Source organism: Pezoporus flaviventris, unplaced genomic scaffold (assembly GCF_033815535.1).
Source record: "Pezoporus flaviventris isolate CSIRO_AGI_PZ_B2104156 unplaced genomic scaffold, CSIRO_AGI_Pfla_v1 ptg000037l, whole genome shotgun sequence".
Classification (NCBI taxonomy): Eukaryota; Metazoa; Chordata; class Aves; order Psittaciformes; family Psittacidae; genus Pezoporus; species Pezoporus flaviventris.
Genome location: NW_026892585.1, coordinates 16,860,796 through 16,872,824, shown reverse-complemented (window position 1 = coordinate 16,872,824; position 12,029 = coordinate 16,860,796). Strand labels below are relative to the sequence as shown.

At 41.6% G+C, this 12,029-nt stretch overlaps 1 protein-coding gene across 3 annotated transcripts in view; it reads right to left on the bottom strand.

Annotated features, from left to right (window-relative positions):
* Positions 1 to 12,029, bottom strand: part of CREB5 (cAMP responsive element binding protein 5) — a 254,291-nt gene that overhangs the window by 92,829 nt on the left and 149,433 nt on the right. Inside the window, exon 1 of one of the 3 annotated variants that reach the window (XM_061464840.1) lies at positions 7,398 to 7,555. The exons of the other annotated variants lie outside the window; for them this stretch is intronic. Coding sequence (XP_061320824.1) covers positions 7,398 to 7,444 — 47 coding nt within the window. The 5' untranslated portion in view covers positions 7,445 to 7,555. Of the gene's footprint in view, positions 1 to 7,397; positions 7,556 to 12,029 lie in introns of those variants that run through there. 3 annotated transcript variants of the gene reach the window in all.

Below are 12,029 nucleotides of genomic sequence, written 5' to 3'. Positions count from 1 at the left end.
AGTGTGGAGGTACTGCCGGAATCCAGCACTCCTGCTCTCAATGCTACACGGGAAAGCAGCAGAGTCATACCCTTCCTACATCCAGCTCAATCCAATCTACGTTCCAAAAAGTCTTCTTATTGGAGCATTGCTCCAGTATCTCCCTAAGATAAAAACCTACCTTTTAAGGAATAAGAAAAAGGAGATATTAGATAAAGTTTCTGCTGGCTGTGCTATCAGCCAAGAACTTATCTCAGGCACCAGGTGAGACCTGCATTTAAAACTCTGAAGAGTAATATGTGTGATTGCCAAAGTATTACTGCCTGGTTTATCATTTGCTACTCTTCACACTTTCTGGGCATTTCCCCTCAGAAACAAATTGGAAATAACAGAACCATTTATTTAGATGAGACACTAGCCATCAAACAGAAAATGAAATAGATAAAGCTTAATGACCTTTCAGGGCACAGCAAGTGAGAAACTATTCTTCTTTTCTGAGAACTTTTTTAAATAACAAAAAAAAAACAACTTTCTCAGCAAAACCAGCTAGCAATTTGGAAGGGAAAGTATTTTCACTTGAAACAATTCCCAATTTCCCTTGAAACCATTGTTATTTGTCAAAAGCTCAGATTTTAACAGTTATTGAGCCTTGCTGGAAACTTCAGTCAAGCACATTTCACTTTTCTAAATAGATCTTTATAAATCCACACTTTTTCCAACTATCTACCTTTTTTTTCTGTAATATTCACCTATTTTTTTTTGCATTATATTTTTATAAATGTTGCTGGTAAGGCTTTGTGTATGCTACAGCTCTTTCCTAGGGCACTACAAAGTCTTGTCAACATAGTTTAAACAGAAAAAAAAAGGCTAAATTCATTACTAAAAGGAAATTTGCTACATACTGTTTTTTCACTCAATATATTACAATTATCTACTGAACTGCAGTAGCTAGGTTTTGCTCTGAATGGAAAAAGTTCCATACTGTTCAAGAGCAGCAGGTGAAAAGCCAAACACTGATACAGAGCAATGTCACCCTATAACCATTGTTTAAATTTTTGCCCTAGATTTTATTTCTCCTTCTGAAAAACCTTGAAATGCAAAGGAGAGATGAGGGGTGCTAATACAGTTTCAGTTTGAAAAGAAAGAAACTGTCATTTAAATGTATATACCCACATCACTGCCTTAAGTCATGCAACTTGGAATGTTAGTCATGTAATAAATTATTTCTGATAGGATTGCTTAGGAATAACAAGTTAATTTTGTCTTGCAGTCTTAAATATATTGGTGCACAGGACACACTATACACACATTACAGATCCGTGCATACAGAGACTTCTGTACTAATCTGCACTTGGTGCAACACCTCTGTTTCATTTGAATGGCCACAGGAGATATTTGTCAATGCTGGACTCCAATGCCAAGGAATCTGTGCATTCAAACAACCTGTAAACTGAACCTTAATTTAGATTTTATTTTGATTTTTCAGCCAATCCTATTTCTACAGGAATTTACAAAAGAAACTCACTTATTCAAAGTATGTCAGAAAACTAAAAACTGTTCAGAGCAATGAGAATTCCTGCAATACTGTGAGGCACAACACAAGAGAAATACGGCTCATATTGTTCGCTGCAGTGAAAGAAAAGTTTACTTTGATCTGGAAACCAAATGACAACAAAGAACACAGAACTGGAACTTCTTTTTATGTGATACTGAGAGCCCTTAAACTGAGGTCAAGGGAGGATCTGGTCTCGTAAGATTTTTCTGTTCTGGTTTTTAAGACTCAGTTTGGAAAACAATAGCTAATGTTAAAACTGACATATAAAATTACTGGTGTTGATGGGCTTTTCCAGTGTGGTAAAACATCCTACTGGCATTGTTTTTGACAGGGCTTGTGATAACTAGTTGGCATTTAGAGAAAATGTAATGAACTTTTATTACTATTATTTTGCTGCTGCTAACGGGCATAGATTTATTGATCTCCAGAAAATAGCACTCATCTGAACCACATTGCCCATATTCTTTACAGTCATGGAGCAGCATAAGAGCTGTAGATACCTGCAGTAAAACCCTCCATCTTGATATTTATACAAATACCTCTTGTATTCATACTAATAAAGAGATTTAATATGTTTGACTAATGGCTGCAATTTGGAAAACATTGTATGATGTTCTTGAATGAAAGATATGTTGAAATAAAGACCACAACACATATACAGTCTGCACTGATCTGAGAGACTACAATTCTCACTCTTGAATGACAATTCTGGCTCTTGTTTTTACCGAGCAGTGTCTAGTTTTGTTAGACGATGTAGAAATCTTTCAGTAAATTAGGAGTGAGATTTTTTTCAGTACAGTCATTCATTTTAACATGTGATGCTGATGCTACAAGGAAACATCAGGACATAAAATCAAGAATGGAAGTGGGGATGGAATAAATAGAGTTCTGTTAAGTAAATGAATTTTCCTGGTTCTGTCAGGATCCAAAAGCCCTAAAAAGCAAAATGTGTATCACTGGGGCTGAAAAATATCTCATGCTATTTGACAATCAAGGCCTTAAAAATGTGTTTGGAGGAAGTGGAGAGGGAAGGTGGCAAGCACCACAACACAGAAATTCCATGCCACGTTTAAAAACAAACACAAGCACCCACGTAGAGAGGAAATCATCCATTAATAAGGATCCAAGGTTCATCAGTCTCTGCGATCACTGTGGCTGAACAAGTAGTTTTTCAGGAGGGCACATCCCAAAGCTAGAGATGTTGAAAAATACGTAGGTCCTCAAAGGAATGAAAAGTTTTATGGATTTTATCCAGAATCCATCAAGGCAGCACTCCTATTCACTGCAATAAGGTTTGGATCAGGTTCAACATCCAGACGTAGTCCTCCCTCACTAGAACTGGCTGGTCATGTCGGAAACTGTTTGGGCAAAGTACCCCACCCATAAACAGAGCACTCGGGAAGGGTACACGAGCAAGCAACAAATCATTTGTCTCTGCCAAGATTAGGGGTTGTGTCTCCTACTCATTCACCCTCTGAGACAATAAAATGAGGGCTATAGTAAGTAGCATCTCCAAAGTGATCTAGAAAGGAATGCCACATGAATGAAAATCAAGAGGACAAGGGTTCCTTCAATTCTGATGTTCAAAGTGGAAGAAATGAGTAAGCGATGGGGTACAGAAAGCTCCTAGCAGACAGATGCAGTGTTTCAAATCAGATCTTTTCTCTGGGATCATACAAGTAGAAAGAGGAATAGAAAGAAAATACAAACCTGAGTGTGGAGAGTTCCACCATGGGAATTGCCACATCAGCTAGGTGGAAGATAGAGATATGCAAGTCCATGTGCAGGAGAAAGAGAGCATAAACACAGTTAAGTGGATATTAATGAACACTAAACAAGGATGGCAAGCCTGCTCTGAACTTACAAATCACATCCGCATTAATACCAAATGAGTTCATTAAGATTAACATTATTATGATGAGTATCAAAGGGATTAAAAGAGATTATGGCAAATAAGAGAGTCAGATAGGAATGAGATGTAATTACCTTCATATCTGGTTTATCTATAGCTGCAGAGAAAGACCCAGCAGTCACTTCACACTGGAGGAACCTAACTCACATTTTGATCTGAAGTGTAATTTTCGGCAAAGCTGATCTCAACGGTTTGGGCAGAACGCGGCCCAGGCATGTGCAGGACGAACAAAAGAAGGGTGGGAAGGCGAGCAGAGAGAGATGGGGAAGAGCAGAAGAGGCCCGCTCCTGCCCCAGCACCCTCACCCAAGCACAGGACACCCTCACCCAAGCAGCTCACCCAAGCACAACCTGGTCTTTGTGCTTCCTCATGTCCAAAATGTGATGTGAAGGCTGCCCTGTCACCACCTCTGCCCAACACATGGCCTACTCTGACCCCAGCACTCACCATACCAACTCCAAAAACTTCATTTGGCTTCACAAATATTAGACAAGTCTTCCAAAATGAATGTCTAAGGGAAATAATCTCATTGTAGAACTAGGGGTAGGGTATCACATTCACTGAAGTAAAACTAAACTGTCTGATTTTCACCTCTTGCTTTGCAACTGCAGAGCCAATTCTTTGGTGCATGCAGAGACCAGCTAAGGAGCACCAAATTATGGCTTAAATCACACAGTTTAAAAAGCAGATATCCTGCCAATGCACACATTCAACAATGCAGGCGGAAATGTTACTTGGGATCTTGGTGGGGAAAATTTACTGGTACTCTTCCAGCCAGGCTTTGAGAGCAGATTGCCTTTCTTCACAAGCAGACTGTAAGCAGTCGGCTCTCTAGTGCAAACATCACTTCCCAGCTCGGGTGTGTTTGGCCTCTGGTTTGTCTGACAGGTTACATGTGCTTCTGAATATATCTGCTGATGCTCATTTTCAGAGTGCTGTTAGCATTTCTTTTGGCTGTCATTTAAAAATTAGGCCTAAAGATATCATCCCTCAATGAGAAAATCCTTTTGCCAGAAGGGCCACTTTCAAATGCACTGCAACCTGCTGTCAGAGTTGTTGGCCACTGACCACGGAGATGCAAGAAAACCGGCATACCTGTACACTGGCTCCAAAGTAGCAGAAGATGGGCAGCTAGCACCGGAGGAATCCAAAATGGGAGCTACTTTCCTTTTTTTGTTGTCCAAGATGAATGCGCATTTCAAAAGCACCTGTCAAGCACAACCAAAGCTGCCTGGCTCTCCTCAGGATACTTATACCTCCTTATTTATATGCTTTGTTGCTTCAATAGGAAATGTCTATACAAATATATACACACATACACACATGTGTAGGCATATGGAACTTAAAATTGCAACATTTTGAGAGAAGCTTTTAAAACCGTCTTTTCTGTGATGCTGTGTTGAAATCACTTAAGAAGCAGAAGTTAGAGCTGAAATGCACTTCTGGAAGGGAAGAAGGATTTCCATTTTTATACTTTCTACCTAATTTTAACAGGTATGAACCACCAGGGTGGAGAGATGAACTTGCTCTTTGAAAGCTGTAAGCACAAGGCAGGGTCATCAGTCTGTTCACACTGACTAAAGCACCAAGATATTCTTTGCTGTCCTTGCACCCAGGTGAAATGTTAATAGCTAGTACTAGACAAGTAAGACTCCGATCCCCCATGGAATGCAACACAATGCCCCAAGATTTCCGGACCATGCTGCACAACCTATTCGATAGACATTTTTGTAAGAGAAATAGCAACGATGCATTTCTGCATAGGCAAAGATGGAGCGTGACAATCTGTCATCCTCTGCCCAGTATCTTGCCAATATGGCTAGACACTATACTAGGACAACGCTGATGGACTTTTCCCGCATAAAGTCTCCATGCAGAAAAGGCAGGAAGGGAAAGAGCAAAGACAAGTCCATTCCAGTATCTGAAGCAGGCAGGCAAAGGGAAGAACCTACTCTGCTTTACTCTGACGGTCCGTGGAACTGCACTTCCCAACATTTCTAGGAGAAAACATGAGTCAGAAATCCTATGGGAACTCCTGCAGCAGCACAGCTCCCTCCACAACCCACACATCCTCAACAGAGCACTGCGCAATCTAATCCATATGGTATATCTGCACGGCAATGTGGGCCAGATCCGGGTGCGGCCTTATGTTAGGCTCTCAAATGATAAAAGTTTGGCACATGAGCAGTTGTTTGCGCTTGAGCAGTTGACTGAGGAGCCTGGAAATCAGGGCATATAGGAAAAACCTGTGAGTGAAGCGTGGGGATATAACAGCTAGACACAAGATGGTTTGGCAGAGGGCTAGTGCAGGGAAGGGAAGCAGGAGCTGGTCAAGGGCTCTCATCTTGTTTGGACAGAGGTATGAAGGTTTTGCCATCACAACAGAATAACACGGTCTGGTCTTTTGCTCAGTCAGGCCCCAGTACAGGTTGTAAAATACAAAGAAATATATCACCAAATCCTTAAGCGTGCGTTTAAAGCTGTATTTACTCAGCCACGCAAAGCTGTGATCCACTGCTGATCCAGTGGACATCAATATAGTGCTTCCCTCCAGGACAGAAATTCTCCGACAGGGGCAGTTCTGAGAGCAGCATCTTAAGAACAGACAGCTGTTGACAGAGAAACCTTATGCAGAGCTCCTCCAAGCAGAACGGGTATCCTGAGGACACCAACACACACCTGGTATCTCACATTCATCCCACATCTAAACACAAGGAATGCCCAAGCAGGGGCTTAGGCAGTATTAAACTCTGCGTGGCCCACCCTAAGGGTAATGTACTCACGGTGAACTTGGGGAAGAGGTACCTTTTCTCCCTCCCACCCAGACCTAGAGGCTGTTAGCTACATGGAAAAAAGGCTAAAAGGTCTGTGAGAAGACAAACAGACATAAGAAAATCACAGTGCTGCGTCCCGCAAACGATATTACTTTCCTACTATGTGACTATTCCCAGGTAGATCTCAGGAGCAGAACCATGACAAGAGGGGATCTGCCATGCAAGGTCGGGACTTCAGCAGTCCCACCAACAGCGAGAGAGCAGCCCATTGAACAAGCAATGAGCCTGGGGCAAGCTAAGGATCAGAATGCTGCTGACAAGTGTTAGCCACGAAACACTGAGGATCCTCAGGCTGAGTTTTATGAACTGCCTCCCTTAAATGCTTTATTTTCTACAGCGGATTTCCAACAGTAGGAGCTTTTACACTCTCCTAGGCAGAGGCTGAACTGCTCTCTTCGTACCGTTTCAAATTCGCCAGCTACATCTGAAGAACCACCCGTTTTTGCCTTTCTCTTTTCTTTTTGCTCTCACCAGGCTTTTTGTGAAAGAGACACCCAGTTTCAAGCCATTTAAAAAATATCAAAAAACCCTAGTGGAAAATAATTTGCAGCTGTGATAATATCACATTTTTTAAAATATCATAATATAGTTTTACTTTTAATAATAAAAGATAAAAAAGGGGTGTCTGTGAATAATTAGAGAGTGCAGTCTGAAGCCAGTTACAGTCACTGCAATTGATAATAAACTTAAAGCCCCTTGACAGCAGGTAAATGCTTTGCAACCCTGACCCCCTTCCTCTCACATTACTTAACAACCCTGCAGTTCCAGCATTACATCACCGTCCAAGTGATTGGTTCCTGCATTTTAACTCTCTCCTTGTCTCCTCCGATTAGGAGCACCACCATGATGGGGGGGGGGGGGCGGGTTAAAGAACCAAAACACAACAAACTACCAAACTTTTCTCAAGTTTGCTGTGCTCCTTTTTTTTGGGTTTGGTTTGATCGAGAAAACAGCTTCTGCTGCTAAGAGGCGAGGTTACACGCACCAGAAAACAAACTCTTTCGAAGTGGAAAAGAGAGTGGGAAAGGGAGACTAGGGAGGGGAGGAGGAAGAGGAAGGCAAGGGGCAGAGAAAAGTATATAGAAATCAGAAAAGGAAAAGAAAATTAAAAACAAACCTCATGGACATCACTGAGCCTGAATTCCCTGCTGAGGTGCAGAACATGAGAGCCCTGGAATGAGTGTATGTAGAACTTGAGCCAAAGCTTAACTAGCCCGAGTGAGTCATATCCTTCCCATTTGATTCCTGTCCAAATGATGATGTAATGCTCTGGCCCTCTCCCTCGCTCGCTCCCGCTCCCTACACTACCTCCCTCCTCCCCTTTTCTCCTTTTTAGCTCAGTGCTGGTGAAGTCACCATTTAAATCTGGCAGAGCTGAAGCAAAAACTTCAATGTAACCAAAACAGCCCCAGGCCAAGTTCCAGACGTACTGAGACTCGGTGGTGCAATTGCCATTGGAAACGAGTAAACAGAGAAAGAAACAGTGCCGCCTCTGAACGGCCTGCGCAGCTGCCTGCGGATCACAGGAAAACCCAGGGACCCGACTGACATGATTGACTGGGGCTGATCAGAAGATACTGCATACAAACGCGCTCGATCCGGAACGCCCACATGGTCCCGGCTTTAGGAAGATCCGGCAACTGGAAAAGGAGGGCATCGAGCCGGAGACAAGGAAGGCAGCTGAGAAGCTGTGAAACGGATGCAGTGTGTTGGCGTGGGTCTGGGCAGAATGAATAGCGCTGCTTTTGCAGGTTATATGTTAGACCGGGATTTCTCTGCCTTAGCCATGCGGGGCTGAAATCGAGCCCCGCGTATTTGAAGGATAACTACAGGGCTGTTTCTTGATACACTTGCAAATGCACAGGTGCAAGGCACTTTCTTTCTCTGCTACTTAAAATGTACAAGAAAAGTCCCAAGCCATAAAGCACTACAAGTTTACAAACTAACTCACTGCACTGCTGCTGCTATTGCCTACCCTGTGTTTAAAACAGTGCCCTTCTGGTGTCTATCTCCCAGTTGTGACAGTCATGATTTTTTTTAAAGATAGAGAATGTTTCTAATTGAAACTTATAATAATTTTGCATGTGCACAAGCATAAGCTATTGTGGTGCAAAGTGCTCTGCTCCATCATACTGCAGTTTCTAATTCCTCCTGATGTTAAATGCTACAGTGACAGTGGCTGAAATACCTCCTGTGTCCTCCCCACAAAGGATTTTTTCACTGTTCATCACTCACAATTAATTATAGTCAATACAGTACAAAACAGTTGCTTCACAAAAGAATGCAAGTCCTGAGCAATAATAATACATGAAGATGTTTAAGCAGACATACCATCCCTCAGCAATACAAAGACTTACAGCTTCAATGCCAAACTGCAGAGATGTAAGCATTGATGGCACCTGAAACTCTGGAGGGGTATTTAAAAGTGACTCCTTTCCTCATAGATCAAGAACTATTTTACAAGGTCTCTTCACCCTCTGGCTCTGTGTGAAATTCAGTTTCCTGACAGTCTATGGACACACCTATCCCCCAAAATTCAGAGAACAATAGGAAAACATCAAAGCAAATGTGTTTTATTTTCTTTGCCTCCTTATAATGATGTGAGTTTATGAAAAAACAATTTCTATTGCCTAGCAGCATTTTAACAAACAGGTTGGGTTTTTTTTGGTGTGGATTTATTAATTGATCAAAGCAGCAATGCAATAGTGATTATTGCTGAGTACCAAAGTCTCCTCCTGAGGATATTCTTATGGTTATAAATTACCTTTGGAATATATTTCTATGGATCAACACCATTAGCTTCAGTCATACTTATGTGAGAGCAAACCAGAGTCACGGTTTACACTTAAATTCAAGTTGTTTCAGTCATGAGTTCAAATTGGTTTTAAGGTATATATGACTTTTAAAGACAGAATGAGAGGAGGGGAAAACCAAGGGTTTATCCTATTCAATTAAACAACACAGTTCTCTACAGCAGACTGACCTGCTGGATGACATCCTCAATTGATATTGATGCTGCAGCCACTCAGAGTGACACCTTTATCAAGCAAGGCAGCTCTGAATTAGAGGTGATCAGCCATAATTATTACTGGCGCCACTGAAGCCTGTGGCTTGACAGCATCAGATGTGGTTGTTACAAAGTTTGGTCCATTGTGTCAATGGCCTGTATAACTCATTTATGTCTGAATTACCAGCTATTGATTTTTTGTCTTCTGTCATGTAATAAAATAAAAGTTAGATCATGCCTAAAGCTTTCTTTTAATTCCAGCCTTGATGATGGTTTCATTTTAAGCTCAGCCCACTTCTCCCTTTCCATTTAAAAAAAAGTGACTTCCAACCCCTTTTTCTATGCATGTCTAAGAGGTCATCTTCCCTCCCTCCTTATTTTGTCCTCTTTCATTTACACTGCTGGATTACATAGCTTCTGCTCATCCAGTTATGCCACTGGCTTTGCTATATACTCTGTCATGGTCCCAGGACAGATCCCTAGCTCAGAACAGCTTCAAACTGATGGGGAATGTGGCTGCAATCAAAGCACAAACTTAAATCCCCAGGCCCACCTTTGGAGGTAAAGAAGCTACTACCAAAGACCAGATCTATTACCCTAGGGAACCCAGGTTACACTGGGTCTGCTTATGCATTTACATCCATTCCTGCAGTCTTTGTCAGTGAACCAGACTTTTTTCAGCCTTCTGAAAGAACCACACTTGCACCAACCCGCTGTATTCAGAGCAAAATGCAACCAAAAAGATAATGCAGGAGCTACAGGGTATTTTATTATCTTCCTGGGGCTTCAAGGCCTTGCTTGGTAACAGTGTTCTTTCAGTAAAACCCCTTGGTTTTTCAGAAGCAAGAGGAGACCCATTGTCCATCTGTGAGCATCTTAATCAAAGTACTACAGGAGTGACTGTGTTTGTATGACAAATGGCCCTTTTAATTATTACTAGCTTCATAGACACAAAGTCAGAAGAATTTAACTGCCTTGAAAACAGCCTTTGTCTTTCAGAAGATAATTCCAGGAGTTAGAGTATTTTCTGAAACAAAAAAAAAAAGAAAGATCCAAGCAGCCTTAATGGTCGATCATTTCTAAATTACGTGATCACACTGAAGTCCCACTTCAAGAACCAGATTGCTTTAAAACAGAACTCATGCTCCAAAGGAGTTAAAAACTTATTTGTGATTGCTGGTAGGAACACAAAAAAGTTCTTTCCAGGCAGGTATTTCCAAGGCCTATTGATTTTTTTTCTTCCCCCTAACAGGAAACACTGTTTTCCCATTTTCCTTCCTGTGACAGGCCAGCTAATGATAAAGAATGTCCTGTGCTCAGAGGAAATTCCACTTGCATGCAAGAGCTCCCTCTTTATCTGTTTACTTGTCTATCTTTTCTTTCTCCCCCACTCCACCCCCATCCTTAAATTTCCATGTTCAGCCACGCTCAAGAATAGGGTTGTTGTGATGTGAGTTGTGGGATGTTTTAATTCTAATGGGATCCTTCTTCAAACTAGCGCCCTGGCCAGCACAGTTATGACTCTAGCTTAGCTGTCTAGTTCAGGAATGCTTGCAACACCCTCCCTGCAGCATGTTTCATCCTTGGGGAAAGGGTGGTGGGGCACACCACAGATGTTTGGTGTAAAAGAAGCTTGACAAAAATCACTGCTTCTGCTGAATGTTTCCAGTCTGAACAACCAGAAAGTTCTGAATTTCGAGAGCCCAAATGTCAGAGCTCACTGGGATTTATCTCAAAAGCATATTGTAACAAGGAACTGGGTGTACTAGAGTTGAGGTTGAGAATGGACAAATCATCAGTTCTACATGCATTTTAGGTGAGTGTGTCACAGCCAGCCTTTGGAACTGACGTGTGCTTATTTCAATCAGTGCCCCAAAGCATCAGCAAAGACCCCATGGATGAAAGCAATATAGCCTGATTATTTTTTTCTCCATTACTTGGCTCTTAAAGAGGCTTGATTAAGAAAATGTTCTGTAATAATGGTCCTACACTCAGGAAAGTCTCATTTTCATTCTGACATTATTTTTCATTTCTAACCCAAGAGCCTTACAATCCCTGTGGAATTAAAGAGGCCAGATAATTTCAGGGTTAAATAAGCTTTAATGACTATCACATGTATGGAACCTTAAACCTAGTATTAAAAATTATTTTTTTAAAGTGGCATCTCTTCCTTTTTTTAATTTAAAATAACCATCCAGGTGGTTTCCTAAGGATTTCTTTGCAAATTGCTTCCAGCGAACCTTTTCAGTTACAGACCACTGCAAACCCATGTGGTGGTATTCAGTGTTCAGTTCAACTTGGGTGTCCCATAGACAGAGGGACTGTCAGCACAAGTGTCTGCACAGAGAGGCTGTGAGGTCTGAGTGGGCTAGCTGTCACTAGCAAGGACACAAGAATGTATAGGTTCACCAATTTCAGCAGAACTAAAGCAGTGTTAAGAGAGGATATTTCAAGTTGTTCATAAGATAATGGGACACATGTTCCCAAGTCAGGAAAAAGCTGTTCTCCTTTAAACAGACTTAGATCAAAGTGCTCAGCATTGAGTTCTTTCAGAGGCAGAGCTAGTTTTTCTAAATGGATCCTATGAGCTAGATGTACCCCTATGTACACACACATGCACAAATGTGCCACTAAGTTAGAAATGCCCTACTGAAAATATTTAAGGAAGAAGAACCAAGAGAAGTTTGGATCCAGCAGCTCTGGAGATGGAGATGCGCAATGTGCATGATGGCCAGTAGACTT